Source organism: Orbicella faveolata, unplaced genomic scaffold, assembly GCF_042242905.1.
Source record: "Orbicella faveolata isolate gen_17 unplaced genomic scaffold, um_ofav_v1 contig_36, whole genome shotgun sequence".
In the NCBI taxonomy this organism is placed as follows: domain Eukaryota; kingdom Metazoa; phylum Cnidaria; class Anthozoa; order Scleractinia; family Merulinidae; genus Orbicella; species Orbicella faveolata.
In genome coordinates this window covers 4,491,627-4,514,360 of record NW_028301565.1, presented here as the reverse complement: position 1 = coordinate 4,514,360, position 22,734 = coordinate 4,491,627, and the positions used below count along the sequence as shown (strand labels likewise).

General features: G+C 40.6%; 1 protein-coding gene across 2 annotated transcripts; it reads right to left on the bottom strand.

Annotated features, from left to right (window-relative positions):
* Nucleotides 1-44: 44 nt before the first annotated feature.
* Nucleotides 45-8,106, bottom strand: LOC110067196 (thrombospondin-1-like). 2 transcript variants are annotated; one of them, XM_020774499.2, is made up of 7 exons: nucleotides 7,965-8,106; nucleotides 6,865-7,008; nucleotides 4,718-4,897; nucleotides 3,892-4,050; nucleotides 3,220-3,393; nucleotides 1,892-2,071; nucleotides 45-1,642 (listed from the first exon to the last, which is right to left on the bottom strand). In XM_020774499.2, exons 2-7 carry the CDS (start codon nucleotides 6,926-6,928, stop codon nucleotides 1,512-1,514), a joined length of 888 nt encoding a protein of 295 aa, XP_020630158.2. In that variant the 5' UTR covers nucleotides 6,929-7,008; nucleotides 7,965-8,106; the 3' UTR covers nucleotides 45-1,511. The 2 variants fall into 2 exon arrangements, with proteins under 2 accessions (XP_020630158.2, XP_089130789.1); XM_089274663.1 differs by lacking the exon at nucleotides 7,965-8,106 and adding an exon at nucleotides 7,102-7,120.
* Nucleotides 8,107-22,734: the final 14,628 nt, after the last annotated feature.

Genomic DNA, 22,734 nt, shown 5'->3' with positions numbered 1-22,734 from the left:
AGTCAATAGACAAAAGTTGATAACAATTTAGCACTCCCATGGAATTCAATAATTAGTTATTTATTTACCTTGACAAAAGTATACATAATACAACAGAAGATATTGCTCTAGTTTCTTAATTTAACTTTATAAAGACTACTTACTATAATTCATGCCATCTGGCTTACTTAACTCTTTTTTGTCAGAGCATTCTTTTTTAAAGAACGTTAAGGCTGAGCGAACCCAAATTTTAATAACATACTAAGAGTAAACCCAAAGCTGAGAGTCACTTGAGGACGTTTATATAGACAACGTTTTAAACTCTGATAAAATGTAAACTTGAGCCCACACAGTCCATTTATCAATTGCGTTTAGCGACAATTCAAACATGAAGGACGGGCTTGCATGTCTTTTCACATGGTTCATTGTAGAACATCTTCGGTTGTACGGTTCTCTGTGTTCTTTCATTCAGAACTATGGGAAGATACACCAAAAAACTGCTAAAACCTTAAAAGATTGGAAATGGAAACTTTCAAGTTCAAATGAAAAAGAAAAAGAAACAAACAAACAACAACAGAAACAAAGTTCAGTCACAGTCCTTAAACTAGACGTGTATATCATTTCATCAGTGCCATTCATGGTTTGATTCAATGTAAACGTATTTCAATGGATTCAATATCCTTACTTTCTTATGATCTTGAGACCTGAACAGTTTCCTCTCAATCACTTTTCTCCCCTTTCCATTGATTTACCTTGAGGTTGGCGGGTACGTCCGCAGCATCAGTGGGTGTGCGACAATATACAAACTTTTAAAGTTCTCATATCTTTTCTATGCCACACACTGAACGTCGAAGACAAAAAAGATTTCCGCAAAAGAAGTATCCTCTGTCAATGGTCGATATTTGAAACAAATGAAACAACGTAAAATTTACATGCACACCCCTTTCTTTATAGTCTATTTAACGAAAACAGAGAACTCTTTATGTGTCTAAACTACCTAAAATATTTCCTTCTAAACTTACAAAAGTGGGAAAGAGTCTAAAAGTTTTACAAATTAAGGTCATAAAAACCCACTAGCTAATTTAAAACACAATTTTGACTTATGTTGAAACGAGTGAACGTTCCGCTCTCCACAAACCACTTTAATGAGGTAATGTAAAGTTAATACCACATTAACTCACTGCATGCATGGGGTTTGACTTTCGTGGTGGAAGGTTTGCAGGATTGCTGGTTATTTTCTCTTTCTACCACGCAATTCTCCAAATACCTTTGACGATATGAGTCAACGGTCCATTTGGAAAGAAAGAAATTAAACCGACTTTTAGCTGGAAACGCCTCCAAAGTCAGAACAGTTTAACGCAGCATTAAAAATGAACGAATTATTGAAGAAAGAGGAAAGCTAAAAGGCCAGTAATCTGAAAAATAGCAGCTACAAATTTTGCAAACATTTAAAATTAAACTGCTAAACTGCATAAACACTAACATAGTTTGCAGAGATTTGCTTAAAGACTCCCCAAGAATCATTCTCTCTCTCATAAGTCTTCATCATCGCTCCAGGCCCTTTTTCCACTGTACTCCTCCCAGTCACCGGAATCACCCGACGAGCCAGATGTCGAGCCACTGCCTGATTCCCAGCCTTCCCCAGAGCCGGAAGCCGAAAGTTCTGTCAGAAGGGGAGATAAAAAAACGATGCAATGGACGATTTGCATGATGGCGTCATTTGACTTCAAGCCCCAGAATCCTTTACGATTTCTTTTTCTGATGCTAATTGGCGCAATTGTCATTTAAACCCCGGTGTGGTTTAAAATTTGAATAATAAGGAAGAAACAAGTGAATTCTTTTAGTTGCTATTGTGGAAAAGCAGCAACCAAAAAGCAGTAAAACGAGGGAAAAAGTAGATAAAGGATCAAACCTGGATCGCAAATCTGTTCTCTGCAGTATCTAACATCTTGACGTTCTTTTTCATCACACGGTCTACCACCATACTTAGGCTTAGGATTGTCACACTCCCGCTCACGTGTCCGTATTCCCAATCCACATGACACGCTGCATTCCGACCAATGGTTACTCCACTCACCCCAACCTCCATGAACTGAAAGGAAAACAAAAATGTGAAGGCACAATTCATGTTTAGATTTGAAATTAAAGGTTAAAAGGTTAATCAAAGACATCTTTGAGTCACGAAGAGCAAACTGGAGGTGAATCTAGCCGGTGTACCTCCACTGCTGTCATTCAGTTGGAAAGCTATTCATTACGTCGTTAACAAATGACGTTCTGGCCAAAAGGTCACGGGAAAGAGGAAGAGTCTCTTTCTATAATCGGTTGATTTCCGACCAGTGAAAAAAACAACAACAAAAAAAAAGAAACAAATAGATCGTGGGATTATTTTGTTCCTATTCGCGTTCTGAAACATCGCTGATGTTGATTTAGATCGACAAATTCATAACATCAGGATATTTCTTGAAAAGATACCTCGCATCATGAGACGCAACATTCGTGCGCTGATTGGATAGTTGAGTGTTCTGGTCTGCGGATCAAGATATTTCTAAAAGTGGAAATGTTTTCGAATGTTAACTTGAGAACGTCTGTGCTTAACCTCTCTTCTGTCCATTGAAGAGTGCTTTTGGCTCGACCTCTAAAGTGTTAGTTTTTAGTATAAAGTTGATATGGTAACATGTATTACAGTGCGACTAGTACAACTCGAACCGGGCAACTTGGAAAAGAGTTAACCAATCAGAACGTTACTTGAAAACAAAGGATGGCGATCTTTTCCTCAAATAAACCAATAACATTGAAGAATACGAACAACAGATCTTAGCAAAATTGAAAACCCATCAAAGTGCGAGGGGTTGCGAACCTCTCAGGAAACTTTGCCATTTATTGATTGATTAGTTTCGATCCTAAATTTTGTACGCTTTTCACCGGTTTCTGTTTAGTTGTCGCAAAATGAGTTTTCAAGGTAAATTTTTCGAGCTAGATTTATAATTATGACAATTCGCCTTCAAGGACTTAACCTCTAAGAGTGTATATAACGCAGAGGAGTCGATAGTGATTATGTTTTCACGTCAAACAGACTGTTACTTGCCGTAACGAGAAACTACCAGTCCATTGTTCTCAGTTTACGTTTTGATTGGTTAGGTTTCTTACACGCTGGCCCGGTACGAGTAGTCGCACTGTAAAACGCGTCCTTGATACGAGTTTCTGTAACATCAGATAAAAAAAATAAAATCGTTAACTCACTTGGACAATGCTCCGTGTCACTGCAGGATTGCGCGTCTTCCAACTTTCCTTGGCAATCTTTCCCGCCAAACTGGGGAGCAGGGTTACTGCAATTTCTAGTTCGTGTTTGAAGGCCTTTTCCACAGGTCACTGAGCAACTTGTCCAGTTTCCCCAGGGCGACCATCCTCCATCGACTGAAAAAGACAATGGCTTTGAGCATTAGAAAATAGCCCAAGAAAATACGCAGGCTGATTGTTTTAAAATCGTGTTCCTATTAAACAATTAGGTTATGAGCTCCAGATTTCTATCACGCATAGAAAACGAGAGCGAATAATCTAATTGTTTTAGTATAAATCTAATAGTCGTTCAAAACTTTTTCTAAATCCTCCTCACGAACACTTCGAAAACGCCAGGAAGCGGCCGTCATTTTGTTAACAAGCGCACACTGCTACGCTAGTCACTATAAATCACGGAATAGATAGTGAGTAGCGTAGCCCATCAGAGAACGCAATTCGTGATAGAACGCTAGTAGATTTATACTAAAACTCGATAGAAACACGGTGCATGTTTTATATTTCTTAATTATTATTGGACTTCACGCAATTGTTCATTGGTACAACAAGACTGAAGCACCATAAACTTCCAATGTGGGCATGTTATACAATAACATAATAGAACACACTAGTACATACTTGGACAGGGTTCAGTCTGGCAAGGCTTCGATTTCTCATTCTTTCCTTTGCAACTTTTGATTCCTGTTGAGATGCACTCTCTTGTCCTGACTTTGAATGATGGACCGCATGTTGCATTGCAATTACTCCACTCACTCCAGGCGCCCCAGTAACTTGTTTCTATTCAATTCAAAGATTTGATTAACAGTTAAACTATCAAGTGATATGGCTTTGAAACAACTCCACGTCTCAATTCAGGGCCCGTTAATAACAAAATTCACCGTTTAGGATCAAGCCCTATATATGATCCAAAAAACGTTTCTCTTTTTTTTACGAGACTTTTTTTATTTTGAACACGAGAAAAAACATCTAAGCATACACGTGACGCTGCACGTGCGAGGTAAGAGGCTGACGAACACAATGATGAATATTCTCGCAATACAATTGAGAGTATTAACGGCTAGCTATCTACTTTGCGTCAACTTTTAATAATACAAGAGGCTCAAGTGAACACGGTCCTGTATCTGTTTCAAATTATCTAAAACGAAAATCGCATGACTGCGTCTCGTGCACATCGAAAGTTCCGGTTAAGCCAGTAGTTCGTGACATTTTGTAGCAAATCTTAGTTAAGTATATTTCCTTCCAGTCTAATAGACCTTTCCCGCATTCCACTTCAGTGCGTATGAACAATAGCACCAGAGCGAGGTTGGGGTGGACATTTTCATATATTTGCTGTATTTTTGTCCACCCTGACCTCGACTCGGAGCCATTGTTTGTTGGAATGCGGGAAAGGTCTATTGAATTTCTAGGCCCATATAAAATGAAATAAAACTGATGTGGTGAATACCTACTACAGAGGTTTTACATGGTTCACATTGTGCTCTGTCCTTTCGTCTAGCGCTCCATCCAGCTCCACCACTTGAGCAACAGTCGACCTTTTGTTGCTTTACTTTCATCTTTGACTTGCATTCTCCCGTTTTCGAGTTGAGCTTTTTATAACAAAACCCTTCCCCAACTCTTTTCGCTTCTACAACAAAAATAAATTTGTATTTGTTAATGCTTACAGATTTATGGAGCAGTAATAAACTTAAAATCACACTGTATCATGCTTTCTAGTCGATAACATATTTTGATTAATGTTTAGTTGTCAGATTGCAATGCATTTTGGCAAGCATATGTGTGTTCTGATTTGAGTACCCACCGCCAGGAAACCCAACTTAAAGATTCAATTTGAATTAAATATTGATTTTTAATATTCATTCTAATATAAAATATAAATTATAGTGCTAATAAATGTATATGCTCTAAATCACTTTGGCAAACATGTGTTTGGTGTTCGGCTTGACTACCCACCTCTGAGGAAAACCCAAATTCCACATTTAGATACAGATGTAAATTCTAATAAGTTTTATGTTTCGAATTTCATTGGGTTTTCAAATATGATTCAAAGTCCTGCAACATTTTTTTGTCCTACACAATAATTGTAGGCTTTGCAATGCTACTACACAAAACGAGTCGTGTTGTAGACTATTAATCTTAAGATTCTTGCATATGGCCCCTGGGAGGGGGCGGGGGGGGGGGGGTTACTTCCCTATATGGCCTATATAGGTATGTGCGGTCCCGAAGGATATGATTTTTTTGCCGTTTTGGTCATAAATAGGGTATCGATTTTTACCATTTTGATCATTAATAGGGTCTGTTTTTTGCTCTCTAGTCTTGAATTGGGCATTTTTTTTTTTTTTTTTAGAATAAGCTTCTTCTTTTTTATTGATAACAACGATCAACAAAAGCCCGTCAAAAGCCTTTAACATCGGTCTGGACTAGGGAACTAAGTGTATAAGGCAGGTAAGAAACAGGGTATTGATTTGGGTCAGGTAATAAATAGGCTATTGAAAATTGCAGATTTTGGTCATAACTTGGGTAAGGGTTTTGGGAAGCGGGCCGCACACCACCACCCAATTTTTCTCAGAGTACCCCCCCGGAAATATGGCAAACTGATTTGCTCTTGGACCATACTGTCCCACGAAATTCAGACCTTTTACAATGTTAACAAGTATCTAATGTTCTTGAACCACTTTTGTAACAAAAAAAAAAACAGGCAAAATTACTAGTGCTGAGTAAAAATTCTTTGGCCAGATTTTTACGGAATGGTTGTCTGACTTAAAAAAAAATAGTGCAAGACAACACAACTTTATTATCACTGGCAAGAACCTGAAATAGTCGACCCTAATTTGTTTTAATTCAGTTGCTCTTGGCCGCTGCCAATAGTCATATTATTCTTTTAAATCGAACACCGCCTTTTACTGGAAGTTGGTCTGGAAAGAATCTGCCTTGCGACCCCTTCGCAATTTATTCAGAGGAAAATCATTAATTTACAGTGCAACTTTAAAAAATTGCTGTCTTTTTTCGTCTTACATTTTTCAGTATGATGTTTTCAGAGTCCACTTCCCTATCGCTTACTAACAACTCCAGCATCTAACAATACAGTGGCCGCTGCCAATAGTCATATTATTCTTAAATGACCCATTGCTAATCGGAGAGCGGGTTTTCAGGATTTGATGGAATTTAGATTTCTTGCCATACGATATGAGCTAATGGACCTTTCTAGTAGAATACGATAGCTGGCAGACCGCCATATCTTATATTCAGTCAGGTATTGTATGTCCTAGCTAGAGCACAGCTCTTTTTTTAGACGAGCATGCATGTTTATGAAAAAGGACACCAGATTAAGGAAATTAAATTCATTTGTCACAAAATTTGAAGAAGAATATGACAATTTTTATTGGGCTGAGTTTTAAAGGCTATACTCCATTCTATGTATGAATTATGAACGGTGTAGTAACTGGAGAGAGTTATGAGCGCTTAAAGAGCCTGTGTGGGTAGAGACACCGGATGAATCATGCCGTCAAATGAAACTGCCGGAGGAAACTTCATAATGCATTCATCACCTTCAGCCCAGAAATAACGTGATGTGGCACGAGTTACAAGACTTACCTGAAGCTTTCAGTACGAAGGATAAAGTCAGGACTACGGTTACAAGAACAATCGACTTCAGCATTTTTTAAATAACTTGGCTTGATGTCTTGGTATTCCTAGGAGGCCTACAAAGCGAGCTTCAATGAGGGGGGTGAACCCAATCTGCAATAAAAACAATCAGAAGTTAATATCAGCATTTTTTTGGAGATGATCCATAGCTAATGAAATTGTAGCCTTATAAATGATATAATGAACCTTTTATCGGTCCAACTGAATTGACATTTATTGATACAGATGCTTTGGCTTGTTTTCTTTATTCTCGACTATTTTAATATCGCCCACTTTATTGTTCTTTACCAGACCGTACGGTATCCGTACCAATCTAATGTATGTGCTTAGTAATTTAACAGTTGGAGCGTGGTCAAAAATGCTGGAAATTCTTGTTTGTTCTCATCACTACTATTTTGCTAGACTTTGGTTAAAAGTGTTGCATAAGGTCAAAAAATAAATTGTAACTGGATATATGGAAATAGAGTGGCACGAGTCGACTTTGCGGAAAAGCGCGGCTTTCATTAAAAGTCCGTTTTGACTACACAAAGACCTATAAATGTCTGTTTACTAAAACAACAATGCTAGCCAGACGAACTACAGCAGCAGGCGAGTTCTAGTCACGAAATGTGGCCCTGGGAATGTTGTATCATCAGTAGAGACTTTGCATGTCCATTCTGAAGAGACGCTTCGCGATCAATTAAGCTCAACGTTGAACACTTAATAAACTGATAAATTAAGACGTAAGGAGGATGATAAATCGCGAATGTTTGTCGCGCGCGCCAGTGATGACAAAATCAAAACAAATGTTGCTGATATTACATAAAGCCGTCGTTAATCAGCGCACTCGTCGTCGATGGTTGATTATCGTGCGACGATGGGCGAAAACGTTTTAGAGTATTGGAACAGCATGGATAAATCAATAGCACTTTATATATCGACCGCACGATAAGTAAATATCTTACGGAAATAACTTAACAGGCAGTGGCTGGTTAGGTTGCCGCGGTATCCCATCTGGAAGTTATTTGAAGAGAAGTCAGATTACAATAAGAAACAGAAAGAGTACTTACTTAAGTGTTTTTTTTTTTCTGTTAAAGGCTCCCAGTTATAACCGTTATTCTTTGCTGACAGAGTACAGTATTCTGCCCGCAACTCGTCCCAAGATTTCACAAAAGTAAATTCGTGACGTCAGAACTTCTTGTCACGCCCAGCACTGTGAAATGTGTCGAAGGATGCTGAGGGTCAAAATCTTTATCCAATCAAACATAACAGAGGTCAACAACGTGGGAAGGAACTTCATACCAGAGTTTCCTCTTTGAATGATTGAAATCGTGCTCTGGACCTGAACGCTTCAGACGGTCCGGGGAAAACCCGTTTCAACATGCTGAAAGAGAATTCCTTCAGTTCTTGTGAATTCTTCATGTTTTTATATCGTCTCTTGACAATAGTCGGATTGCGTCACTATTATATTTTGCCATGATAGACTTTAAGAATTGAAAAATAAAATAGACGAATAAATTAGCTTTTAATGGGTAAAGCAGACAGAAGAATAAACAAATACCTTTCGCTCATCTAGGCTATTAAATGTTATCCCTTGTTACTGGGTAAATCCGTGTTAAAATTAGCCCCCCTGGCTAATTAATAACCACAAGAATGGCACCAACACCGTATGATATGCGGAGGTCCACTAAGTCAACAACGATATGCAAAGTCGCGACAGAAATGGAGTTACGTGGGCGAATATTGAACGATCACCTACAGTTTTCAGGCAGTTCGCCATGAAAAAATGAAACAGACTGAGTTACTTCAGAAGCTACAGAATCCTTCTAACAAATGGTTTGATCTTTGTCTATTCTCGGGGAGGAATGTAGTCGAAAGCCGGGGGAAATCGTATAATAAGGCTGATTTCCTGCAAAAAAACTTTATACTCGAGCGGAGAAGGAAAGATAGAAATGCAAGTTTTTGAATTATGATAAAAAAAAAAAAAAAAAACGACCATAATTATATATTGTTTGTTGTCTACGAAAACCTAAACAAGGATCTAAAGGAGACTGGAAAGCTAGAAATCATAGCTCTAATTACCAGGAACACCGGAAATTATGAAAAGAAAACAGCAAGAAAAAGAGAGGTTTTCTTTCCAAAAGCGACCCAAAGCGTGTTCAGTTTTTGAGAATCAGTGTTTTTTTTCACGGGAATGAGAGCCGCTATGTTGTGACGCCACTGCGCAAATGCAGTTTCCCAGGTAATTTATTTGTTCCGCAGTTTCGTAGAAGCTTAGCCAAATTTTTCGTGTTAATAACTGTAATAAACTTGTAATATAACCGAATTTGAGACTTCTTCATATTGGCTAAGGGCAGGAAGTGCAGGATCCGATAAAGCACCGTTGAAAGACCAAAATACATTGAAATAAATACAGTGATGCATTTTGCACCGGGATTTTTTTGCACATGCAACGTTCGAGACAGCGCGCTGTAGTGTTTCAGATCGCTACGAAATTGCTGTTTATATTGTGCTATTTGGGGACAGATCAACCCATTCAATGTATAGCACAGCACCCTGCCTATCAAAAGAGGATTTTTGCCATAAACCGCCCACAAGTGCGTTGGATGAGCACACCAACGAGAGCTGTCCAGGAGCTGTACAACATTTCGGATCTGCGCAGGACTAATATATTACAAAAACGCATATGTAAGGAAATAATGATCCAGCTGTCAGATTTTATTTCGAACAATTCCTTAGCTCGTTGAAACCTCCAACATTGCGTTCAGCCGGTTTGGCTTGCTTGCCTTGCCTTCAACATGAAGCCGACTTTCGTCGAGACTGTGGAGTTTTTTTACTGTCATTATAAGGTTAAAACGGAAGTATAATTCCAAAATCCTTAAATTTTGTTCACGATTTATCATCTGCTCTTATAAAAACGATTTTTTAAGAGTTAGTTTCTATACCTTCCAGGTTTTTTTAATGCCTGTAGTACTGGCTCAGTTGCGAGAGACAGGATTTCCTAGAGTTTTTGAAAAAGGTGGATAAGACTGTTATAGACTTTCTCAAGGTCCGCCTACGGTTTTGACACTAGTCTTACGAAGGAACTCGAGGAAACGGGGCGAAGACTCAGCATTGTATTGCGTAAAAGGGTTTTGGCACTTGTCACTTTTCGCAGAAATTTTGCATACCATTGACTCACGTTTTTGTTTGTGTTAAATGGGTTGTACGAAGAAAAATTCATGCAAGTGCGACGAGACTCAATTACAACCAGATGAACTCACTTGATTAATCCACAAAAGTCAAAAATAAATCAAATCCATCATAAGCTGTTGATCGATATACAAAGCTAATGTAGAACAAATAAAAGTACTTGTTAGTAGCTTCCAACCCATGGGAGATAGGGGAGGGCTACTCCCAGAAAAATCGGGTAGGGGTGTACGGCCCGCTTCCCAAAATCCTTACCCTATTTAAGACCAAAATCCGCGATTTTCCCTACCCTATTTAAGATCTGACCAAAAATTTGAAATCCTATTTAAGACCTGACTCCAATACCCTGTTCATGTTTCAGGCCTGTCTTAAGATTAGTTGCCTAATTCAGACCGATATTAAAGGCCTTGCAAAACAGCGGCTTTTGTTGATCTAATTTAGCAGTTATTTATCTTTGTAGATATTTTTACCTTATCCCTCTAAATATTGTATTGTAATTATTATACTTGTTATAAAGTGCTATCGATCATTTTTATTGTAAATAGCGCTATATAAGAAATAAATTATTGTTATTATTATGGTCTTATCGATAATGATGAAAAAGTAGCTTCTTCTAAAAAAACATACCAAATTTAGTACTAGAGTGCAAAACTATACCCTATTTAAGACAAAAATGGCCAAAATCTATACCCTATTTATGACAAAAATGGTTAAAAAACCATACCCTTTGGGCCGCACATACCTACAAAGCACTTATAAGGGAGTACCCGAGGGGGTTTCAATTATGGTACTCAAATTTATTTTTTGGGGGGGACTGGATGAGGAGTGCTGGGATCTCAAATAAACGTTTGGGCGATATTCGGCAGCTATAAATTAAAAACTGAACCCAATTCTCACCTATAACTGAAAAGCGTCAATCTACTCTTGTTGTTCCTTTTACTAGCTTTGCCGTTTACGGAAAGGAAGGATTTTGCACCTATATAGCAAAGATATCAGTGACGTCACCTACTGATACTTAAAATTATATTATTATAAAAACGGAAGAGTGTATGTTGAAACAGTGAAAATGAGAAGTGTCAAACTAGCTTCGTAGGCTGTAAATTTTAAATGAGCTGATTTTGTTGAGATCAGGTGACTTCGAATAAATTTTGAAAAGCAAACAGACAAGAATAAGGAAGTTGTCGGTTAACTGTCAACACTCGCTTTACCATTAGATCCAGCAGGCACGTTTCAAGCCGTGAGCGATCGAGGAACTTCAAAGGTACGAGGCATCGTAATGCTTGTCTGGAGCTCTGAAACTACTGTTTAAGAAAACCCCAGGCATTTCATAACAACCTGAGAGATTAATCCTCTCATTATTATTTACATCTCATATATTTTTAAGCACGTATTTACGTTACATTCCTTTGTATGCAAATTTGGAATACGCTTCTTATATTTGAGTGCTAGGCCGTATAATTCATGTTATAAGGCAAACTGCGATCCCGGTTCTTGCGAACGTTTCTGTTTCACTGGCAGTTTCCATGTGTTGATCAGTAGAATTAGAATGATCGTAAATCCCCATATATTGTCTGATAAAAAGATGCGAGGGATTGAGCAAAATAATGAATATTAACCTCTTTCTAACCGAGCGCGAGGGCCGTACTGGGGAATATTGACCCTTGGTCGTGACAGTACGGACCGAACGCAGCGAGGTCTGTACAAAAACGACCGAAGGCCAATATTCCCCAGTACGGCTCGAGCTAGCTAGGTTATTGTATGGCCCTTGCGCCATGCTTGTTTGTTTTCTTTTAGAACGCACTTCCGGTCACCTGGATTCAAAGGGCTTCCGCCGTTACGTGTTTTTGAATACGCGAGCAACTCAGAAAGAACAAGCTACCACGTGTTTGAAAACAAATTTATTGAACGTAAATCATGTTAAATATAACCAAGACTTCAAGACGAGTTTATAAACAAACAGAAAAGTGCAAACGCCGAATTCTCCCGCTTCAAAAAGAGCATCTTCTTCGTTTTCGTCAGTAGCCTTAGCGGCTTGTTCAGTTCCTTTACCGTGCTCGTGAACCAGTGACTTGCGCTTCGCAGGTAATACTCTTCTCGATTTTTTCAAACCCATTGTCCTTGATTATGTTGAATGGATATTCTTTCTCGTTTAAGTATCGCTGTATCGTGCGCCGCAAACTGAAAATTTTTGCTAGCTCGTACTCTTCTCCATTTTCCCTGTGTGTGTTCAGAAAAAATTTGGACAAAAGGTGGTCAAGCTACGACACAGGTAGGCTTTCAATTCTTTCATTTGTCATACCGTTATCTCCCGCGTAGCAGAGAGGAGTATATCAGTAGCCGTCTTCTTATTTGTGTTTGCGCTTTTCTGTTTGTTCATATAAAAATCGTCTATGTCCTCCTGACTTTCGCTGATGCCTGTTTTAGTGTCTACATCAGACGCTTCCAGATCTTCAGGATAATAAAATTCGCTTGATAAATATTCGTCTTCCTCGTCCATGTTGTAAACTCTGTAAAATATCAGTCTTTCAGGTGGTTTCTTTCTGAAGAATGAAAGTATTTATACGTTTTCTTTTCGTAGGTTTAGTTGCAAATTTTGAATTTCTCGGCTTTCCAAAACAAAAAATACACAGCTTATGACCGTTTCATGGAAACGGTCCGTTTGGCGAAATCCAGACCAAGAAAGAACCAATCAGAAGGCTCGGATTTACCTCAAGACTACCTTGCCATATAATAATGGCTTATAATACAATGCGGACTTAAAATACTCACGGAAAGATGACCCTCATTCAATGACGACACAATCATGTATGCCATTTTTTGCGATAGTTGCATATTGAAAATGGGCGCTGCCCTTGTTTGCAAACGCGAACGTACAGATCAGCTATCAGACGGATGTTATGGCGTGACACAGAATTAGATGTCGAAGTAATAAAGTAAAAAAAATAATAATATACCCAACTTTCACGGGTACTACTTTATTAAGACCTTTAAGGAGGCTGATTTATCTATCCATCCATTCATCCATCCATCCACTCAAGACAGCGTTTGGCCCTTCCTCCTGGTTTGGCCACTTTCCTCGAAGTTAGTCAAAAATACTCCGCATTTTCAGGTCTCTTCTCGGTGTTTGTTGTCAAACACGGTCTTTCGCGTTTGATAATTATCGGTATTACATCAAGAATCCTTGGCACTCTTGGAACAAACCAAAAGGTTGGCTCAGGAAAGAGAAAGTTGGAGAACTGTCCTTGGCGGCCTACGGCTCCGGGAAGCGAGATCAAGCAAAAGGAAAAGGACACAGTAGTCCAATCTGTCATTTGATTGTCTGTCTTGTAACGACGACCTTTTTCCTCGTCAAATTTAGACCAAACATTTGACACATTCCCTTCCCTCCCACAAATTCCAAAAAAACCCTGTTCTACACAGTCAAACCTGTATTAAGCGGCCCCATAGCTCTTATTAAACTCTTAGCTCTTATTAAAAGAGTAGGAGGTTAGGCTCGATTAATTACCAGCCGCTGTTTAGGGAAATGAGAGAGCGGCGGAAATCGAGCCTAGCAGGAGGTCTGTATGGGAGAATCTTGACCGAGGTCGTGAGTACCCTGAGACCGAACGCAGTGATCGCATGAGGTCTGTACACACGACTAAGGTGTGCACTCTCCAACGCTTCAGGCGACTCGGAAAATATTCCTTGAACATGCCTCAAGCGATAAAAGTGTTGATCAACAATAGGTTATTGTAATTTATTCTTTGTACTTTTCTCTGGGCCTTCGTATGCTCATTGTAGCACAGTTCAATATATGATTTCGACTTTGATCCCAGAATTGCGACAAAACAAAACATAAAGTAAAACAGAAATGTGATATGAACCTGAAGCAGACAGCCTTATTGGGCTCTAAAATGCCACTGCTTTTGTAAGTTTGTTTTCTGACTAAAGGTTGGGAAGCTTTAGCTGAAGAGCAGGACCGATGACAAAACCAGTAAGTCTAAACCTTTGATCATCGGCCTGTGAAATCGGGTCTTGGTTACTAAGCTAATACAATGGTCTTCAACAACTTGGGTTGGCTTTTAGCCATAAGTAATAAGTAGACTTGTGCCAAAAGCGGAATAAAGAAAAAGACGAAACAAAACAAAACAAAACAAAACAAACAAAAGCGGAATAAAAAAAAGGTCAACATGCAATTGGCAAACCACAGTCTTAGTTCTTCCCACCCAAGTGCTACAGTAGGTAAAAGAAACAGGCACTATTCATTGTACTGACATATTTCGTGACCTTGCCGTCCTTACCTGAGTACCGAAACAACTCTCAATATACCCTTGATAAAGAATTGAATACTGTATTTTGTCTACCTCCTTTCAGGGTTGCATGAATAGGCGAAATATGGCAGGACTATGGTCACATGCAATTCCCAGAAGGCTTGTTAGAATCACTGAGTGGGCGATTGTCGTAAATTTTGGTACCCTAAAAAGGGTATTTCTGATATCCTGAAAGGTACCAGAATCTCGTTTTCGAGGGGTGACTCTAATGCACCTTCATTCCTGACATGTACCATTTCTCAAAATACAAATGAACTAACACTGACGTAGACAGTTCTTTCGATTGGTCTTTACTTTACTGTACATTGTATTCATCTCACTGATATCAGTTGTTCTAAACCCCGTTAGGGGAGTTTCCGCCAGGTATATAGAAGACGAAAGAGAGTATTTACTCTTAGATGAACAGGGTCTGTTACGAGTCAGTTACAGCTTTGTTGTTGGCTGTATTCCAGACACAAATATTACTTTGTGAAGGCACAAGGGAACCGCTTTTGAATATAATTCTGTCCTTAATTCTGTCCTTAACTGGTGTACCCTAAATGAATCCGGCATTCTCGTCATCCAAAAATGCCGTTGAGAGGGAAAGAGGGATGCGCGACACAGTGGACGAAAACTTAGTTTGCTAGAAGAGATTATTTTCAACCTTCTTTATATATGTACGTGACGACCGTTACAAACTTGCTTAGGCTTATAAATAGCAAATAATACCTTTTTCGACTTCCCCTTGGATGATCGCCATGCATACAAAACCCAAACAATCAGGAAGTGTCTGCCAACATCCCAGCTTATGGTTCCAAGCGTCACCTTTCAGTGGTGTCATTTATCACACCGTCTGGCCAAAGCTTGCACCAGGGGAAGCACTTTCGGTTTCCCAAGCCTGCTTCAAGCATGGCGGAGCTATTTGGTGCAATGTTGAGAATGATGATATTCCTACTTGCATTACGATCTGTATCCGCCAAACGGTAACACGATCTGGTGCTCTGTAGAAAAACATCATGCTTTTAAGGTGGCTCAAAACAGTAATATTTCCGTGTGGAGCCTGGGCTCTAACGCGCACTTCAGCGCGAGGAATCACGCGATCACCCGAGAGGTCGCGAGATAGCGCTCGAGGTGCAAAAACTCACAACAAACATGGCGGCGCGAGGCCTTTTCCGCCAAGTTTAGTGAGCTTTTTACGATATTGCTTATTTTTACCTTCGAAAACATCCATCCTCCAGTAAAGCGCCATGGACAACTAGTGGAAAATGGCGCTATATAAATGTATATTTATTTATTTTATTTATTTATCCTTCAGGCAATTTCAAATGGGAAGCATTCTTTTAAACAGCTGTGTTGGAACGTAAACGAAAATTGTGATGTCGATATTGCGATCGATCGCGCCAGCTATCAATCTAAAAAACAGCAGGAAAAAAAAACTACTCTTCAAGTTTTCGCCGTTCTTTTTACTAGGCCAGCTTCACCTTCGGTTATTTATGGTACTCTTCTTCTACCGCTTATGCTGCTAAGGACAACTGCAAAAAAGAAACATTGTTCGCGGGTATTCACGTTTCTTCGCGTGGAATTGCGGGCTTTACTGAGGAGCGGACCGCCTTCACGCGTGCGCAAAGGGCGATCTTGCGAAGTCAAGATTTTAATTTGCGCGTACAACGTGCGCTAAAAATTGCTTATCCACGAAGCTAATATCTCAAAAACTAATCTGGGGACCCAAGTTTTTTTAATGTAAAAAATTATTCAACTGCAAAAGCGGAATGCATGCATGTACGAAATTGTAAAAAAAAAACTGTGGAATTTTTACGATTTTGAAATTTCTATTTTTGTTAATTTAAGCAAAATCTACTCCACATAATTTTTCTAATTTTCCCTGTTTCTTCTTCTGTGTCCAATAAAAAGATTTTTATTAAAGAAATACGGGGTCACCGGCTCAGTGATGCAATTGATGGTAAAAAGTGGGTCAAGTTTGTTGCTATGCAACAGAACGGTGCAGCCTTAATTTATGACTTAAACACAATGAAAGGTACAGTGGAGAGTTACCCTAAAAAATAGCACAGCCATTCAAAACAGTACAGTTCCAAGCCTGAAAAATCGCACCTAGTTCTAAAAGTCTCAAAAAAACAGAAAACTGGTTTGAGCCACCTTAATTTCATGTTTATGAAAAGAGATTTACGTTAATGCCATGTTATGGCTTAAAGGGAAAGTTTTGAATCCCTGTTTGTCGTGTAGAAGCGGCGTGATGGATCAAATCCGGGGATTTGATGGGGGGGGGGGGGGGGGGAGAGGAAATCGGGGGATCCTGGGAATCCGAGCGGAGAATATTTGCAGTTCCTCCTCTCTCGTGATTACCCATGCCTGAACTCTATTTTGATACTCGCTACCGCCTTGATCTTTCTTTGAGCCAATAATGTTGGTCAGCGGTATGATTTTTTAATAAAAAAAAAAACTTATACATTGTGAAAAATAGGTATTCTGTTTTGGAAAGACGATATGTCGGTTTAAGCTTTATGGAAATCCACGATCATTATAGAGATCATTTCTGTCCCCAGTTTCTCGTGAACAGATCAACGACAAAAGTATCAAAGCGACCGAAGACCAAGACATTTATTTTTTGGTGGCTTTATAAGTCTCTGATTTTACTAGATCAGGTAGGCTGTTGATCGAGGTCATAAAGTATGCGGGATTTCAAAATAGCAAAGTCTGGAATTACAACCTTCACCTTGCCATGGTGGTGAAGCTTGTGTGTCTCAAGGGTCCAACGAGCTGTACCGGCTGGTACTTCTGTCCCTAGCAGGTATAACCGTGCCGGATTGATCGAAGGGTAGAGGCATGACTAAGAAGAACCCCTGGTACTCAAGGTTGGGGGTTGGATAGTGGGTTAATAACCCGCTCCCGAAAAAAAAATTATTCGACAGAAACCGAAACTAGTATTGCCACTGCGCCCTACTGTGGGGAAGCAGAGGAACAGGATGTCAACGCCCAATTGGAGCAGCGTGCGAATCAAGGAATGACGCTAAATCGCCGATGAAGTTGCTGTCGCCAAAAGCGTGTGTGAAGATCGGGCAGTAGAATTTAAGGACAATGTTTGAGACAGGTAAGTGTGCCCAGGTGCATGACCAAGGAGATGCGGATCGAGGTGCTGTATTAGCATTCTGGAGCTAAGTGAAATGAGATGGAGCTCCTGTGGGAAGTTGATGACGGCCACTGGAGAAGCTGGTGATAGGTGGAACGCTGTTCCCTCACAAGGAGTGTCATAAGCGGACATAGATGTCTCCTGATGGTGGTAAGGAGAACCAGGTCGGCCATATGGCATGCAGCAAGAGATTGTGGAGCTCGCTGCAGGATGCGTGAGGCAGATGCTGGGTCAGACCACAAGCTGCTGCTGGCAAAAGTCAGGCTAAAGATTGCCAAAGTAAAAATGGGGAAACTGACAGAGTGCGTTTTGAGGTCAGTAAGCTGAGAGATCCGGAGATAAGGGACACGTTCAAGCTGACGCTGCTCTAGAGATTTGAGGCTCTGGAGCAGCTGAGGAGGAGGAACTGCCTCTGGAGGATGAGTGGAGGCAGATCGAGTAAGGCTACGTGGAGACCTGCGAGAATGTGATAGGTCGGGCGAAGACAAATAGATAGGAGTGGATCCGTAAGAAGACCTGGGAGTTAATTGAGCAAGGGAAGGAGGCAAAAAATGCTTTGAACATGGCCATGACGAGAAAGCAAAGGAGGGATGTGATTAAAAGGTACCAGGAGCTGAATAGGGAGGTAAAAAAGGCTGTAGGAGAGAAAAGAGGGTGTATGTGGACTCAGAGGCCGAGAGAGCTGAGGAAGCTGGAAAGAGGGGTGATATGAAGACTTTGTACGAAATCAAAAGAAGACTGAGTGGGAGATTTCAGAGTACGTGTAAGCCGGTGAGAAATGAGGCAGGTGTGTTGCTCAGGACTGTGGAAGAAGAGATGCACCGGTAGAGGAAGCAGTTTAAAGGAGTGTTTAACCATGAAGAGCCGCTCAACCCACCAGAGGTAGAGCCAAGTGACGAACTAAACATCAGGACAAATCGCATTACACGTGCTGAGATCAAGAACGCTATAAAGAAGTCAAAGAACGGAAAGGCACCAGGATGTGGCAATATACCATCAAAGGCTGGGGGTTAAGTGTCAGAGGAAGTTCTTTTGGACCTCTGAAACCAGATATGGAGTAAGGAGCAGGTACCAGAGGGGTGGAAGAAAGGTTTACTAGTCAACCAGCCAAAGAAAGGCAATCTGAGCCACTGTAAAAACTGGCGTGGCATCATGCTTTTGAGCATGGCAAGTAAGGTGTTCTGTAGAGTGATCTTGGAGCGTATCAAGACGGCACTTGATAGAAAGCTGCGAGAGGAACAAGCGGGGTTTCGAGCTGGTCGAAGCTGTACAGACCGAATAGCGACACTGAGGATTATCGTGGAACAAAGCATTGATGGGTAGTCAACTTTATAGATTTCGAGAAGGCTTTTGATAGCATCAGTAGAGAGGTATTGTGGAGGGTGCTGCATGCCCGCCAAGGTAGTTACCATCATCAGAGCGCTTTATGGGGGTTTCTCTGCGGAGGTGGTACATAATGGACAGAAGACCGAACCACTGAACATGAGGACTGGTGTCAGACAAGGCTGCCTGCTGTCTCCTTTGCTGTTTCTGGTTACCCTTCATTGGGTGATCAGGACAGCCTTTGCCGAGAAGCGTGGTATCCAGTGGTTCTTCACGACATCTTTAGAAAACCTTGATTTCGCAGATGATCTGGCCTAACTGTCGCAGGACGTGAGAGATAAGATACAGGCCTTGGAGGAACAAGGTGCAAAGGTGGGCCTGAAGATCATTGCTAAAAAGACAAAGCTGATGCGTTTCTCTACCAAACGCGGCGATGGTGTATAGATCGAAGGGGAACAGGTCGAGGAGGTGGACGAATTCACGTACCTCAGGAGCATTGTAAGTAGGAAGGGAGGTACTGACGAAAACATCCAGGCACGCATTGGGAAGGCAAGGCAGTCATTTGCGATGTTGAGACCAATATGGCGATCTACGGCATTGACAACTAAGTTGAGAGTCTTTGGGCCAAATGTGAAGGCTGTGCCAGTGGTTTTGAAACTTAGCTGCTGACGGCCAAGGGATTGAGGCAGAAGGTGCAAGTGTTCATCAATAATAGCCTGAGGAGCATCCTGTGGATTTAGTGAGGAGCTTTGAAGACAAGCAGGGCAGCGACCAGTAGAGCAGGAGATAAGACAAGAGCTTGGAGTTGGCTTGGCCACACGCTGAGGAGACGGATACATAGCCAAGAGGGCGATAGAGTGGAACCCACAAGGGAAGCGCAAGAGAGGCAGACCCTAGCACACCTGGAGGCGCACAAGAATGGCAGAGTTGGGGGAGAGACAGCTCACATGGCAGGAAGCGAAGCGCACTGCTCAAAATAGGATCAGGTGGCGGGCACTAAGGGACGACCTATGTTCTATCAGGAACGAAGAGGATCGAGCGAGTGAGTGGAATTACAACAGTTCCATTAGACGTGAGAATTGTGAACGTTCTTCAGCTTTTACTTCAATTTAAGGGCGTTTGAATCCTGATCCACTCAGGCATTACACTGCGTCCTGATTTTTTTTCGGGCAGTGTTTGATTTTTCGGGTCACCACAGCCCCCTTCTACCTCCCCCTGCTGAAGTCTGAAGATGCCCGTATACGCCCATGTTCAAGGTCATTGCAACCCCCCCCCCCCCCCCACCCCTACCGCGATCAGCTAAAAGTCAACGATTGGAGAATCAAACAGACTCGGTAAATTAATTCGAAAAAAACCGCATAATTAATTTTTGATCACAGATTCGAACTGGAGTAGAAGGGGATTCCCAACTCTTTGTCTTGGAGTGTAGATTGGTTTGTCTGTCTGCATGAACACTATTCCTTCTCTGTAGCTCAGAAGAATTTTCGCTTCTTTGTGGAAATGACCGTCATCTGACTTGGCCACGAGATAAACGTACTGCTTGCCAACAGAGCTCGTATCTAGTAAGTCCTTGGGCTCCACCTGAAGATAATGTAGCAAACACAGGTTCCCGTTGTATTATATGGACAGTAATCAACACAATACGAGGATATATCTAGCCTGTTTAGCCAAATCAGTTTGTAGACGGTCGCCATCACATTAATTTTATAATATTGATATCGAGGATTCAGTTCATTGCCAGTTTCGTTTAAGCCTGGTAATTTATGTTATATCACCAAAAAGAGGAAAAGCCTTAGTAATGTTACTCTTGTAATGGTACTTTTACACCTAGAACTTGACTTCTCATCTTGTATGTCCTCATTTTCTATGAGAACGAATAATCAAGAAATCACACAAGACGCAACGCATGGTAGACACTTACCTTCACTGTAAGCAACGGGTGGCGTCATAATTTATATAATAATTGGCCCTATTCTGAGAGCTGCAGATTGTTGGAGATTTTTCGGTCACCCGTCGAGCGCTGTCAGATACGTGCTGTTTTTTTTTTTTTTTTAACACCGATCGAAATTTTGACTAAGAAAGAGAAAAAAGGGTTTTATTAAGACGCGAATAATAAAAGAACTTCTACGTACTAGGTAGTTTAATAATTAATAGCAGCAGTTGCAAGAGCAAAACAAAAAAACTGAGTAGATAATAGACGTCTGCACCGAGGCTAGCCGAGTAGAAGACTTTTATGAAGACATGTATGATTGATCATGATCATCGCAGTTATATACACAACTTGAGCAGTTGTGAAATTAATGTATGAAAAAAATTCAGGCTTGAAAGGGATCCCGTTCATGTCTTTATAATTAACTTTCTCTGCAGTTCAAATAGCCCATATAGGTGATCTTTCATGTATTCACTTGTAGAAGACTTTTGCATATCGAAATTTTTGAGAAGAAAAAGTGGTATACGAAATGGAGCTGCGACCCGGCCTAGAAAGAGCTGTCTGCCGCAAACAAGACTTTGGCGGCTAAATTACAAGGACATATCATAGATATATAAATCATTAAAACATCAAAAGACGCCAGAAAACTGCATTACCTCATATCCTGTCCCATGCAAGAGTTTTCTTTCACTTCGAGCCCAAGGGTACGAAAGTAAAAGGTAACACAAAAACGTGCTCTTCCTATTTAACCGATAGCTAATTCTTGAAATTTGGTTATTAACAACAATTTCCTCTCATTTTTAATCGTGATAGATCCTTTTCTTTCGAGTTCTTTTTTTTCCACTTGATTACTTACATCGTAGCTAGCAGCCTGCGAACAGGCTCTCATATCTAATGCGCCACTGCATTCATTGAGCAAAGGCAGAGCCACGAGAGATGTAGCCTGCCTAGCTGGCGGAATTCGTGGGCGATCGATTTTTTGGTGGCGGAGAGGTTCGCGATCGTGAGAACGAAGTGGCGGCGCGAAAGAATTCGCAGGAATTTAATTTGTAATTGTTGCTTTGCTCATGCTCGTTAACTAATGAGCCCTACATGTCACACGAAGCATGCAAGAATATAGGTACATATCAGTGAACTGAGAGAGGTATTAGCTTTCATTACACTGTTCATCTCACCTAGTTGTGGTGGCAGGACAGTTTGTACTTCAGAGAACGTCTTTCGTCTGTGTGGGTAGTCTTCTTCACTGTCACAGGTTTCCCAGCATCGAACATCGCAACTGAAACTTTTTCCTGGACTCCAATGTGAAATACATTAGGAGCCATTATAGAAAACATACAATCGAAAACCAATGAACAATCAGAAACATGACAGATCTTTTTCTTCTTTGCAGTGTAATACCCTAAAATTGCTGTCCAAGGTCCACTCTGAGGGTCTGGATGTGGCTTAAGGGGCTTAAGGCGGGGGTTAACATGAAGGCCATATTTTTGCTGGGTATTATGGTTTGAATGCAAATATCTCGTTCACGTTTCAAGCAGTGAAAAATCTCTCTGCTCATTTCACATAGCTACGTTTTGGGCTGTTTTGTAAATTTTTTGGTGATTTTTGGGTATATTTGGGGATAAATAGTTTTTCTCAAAGGATTAGTAAAATTTATGGAAATAGGAAATTTGAAGATTTGATGTTGTTTTAAAATTAGAATTTGAAGTTAGAAATTGTTAGACGTACACCAAACAGTTGCCCACCAACCCGGGGTGCCATTTTGGGGGCATTCAACTGTCTGGTGGTGTTCCAAACCCCTTTTTATCCTTTTAATCCCTCTTTAAACTTCCTAAAATTTCACTTAAATTCATGTGTACCCCCGCCTTAACTGATACTTAGCTAGGAATTGGTCATATAAGCTGAGAAATAACGCGTTTTTTAACGTACAGCTGGTAGCTGAGGCCCCTGTACACTCTACGCCGGAA

Bases quoted from the DNA above. Each gene is read 5' to 3' on its own strand.
- LOC110067196 (XM_020774499.2), bottom strand. From the start codon at position 6,928: ATGCTGAAGTCGATTGTTCTTGTAACCGTAGTCCTGACTTTATCCTTC. The intron at 4,898-6,864 runs GTAAGTCTTGTA...TTTTTGTTGTAG, and splicing joins CTTCGTACTGAAAGCTTCAG to AAGCGAAAAGAGTTGGGGAA. The intron at 4,051-4,717 runs GTATTCACCACA...TGAATTGAATAG, and splicing joins ATGTAAAACCTCTGTAGTAG to AAACAAGTTACTGGGGCGCC.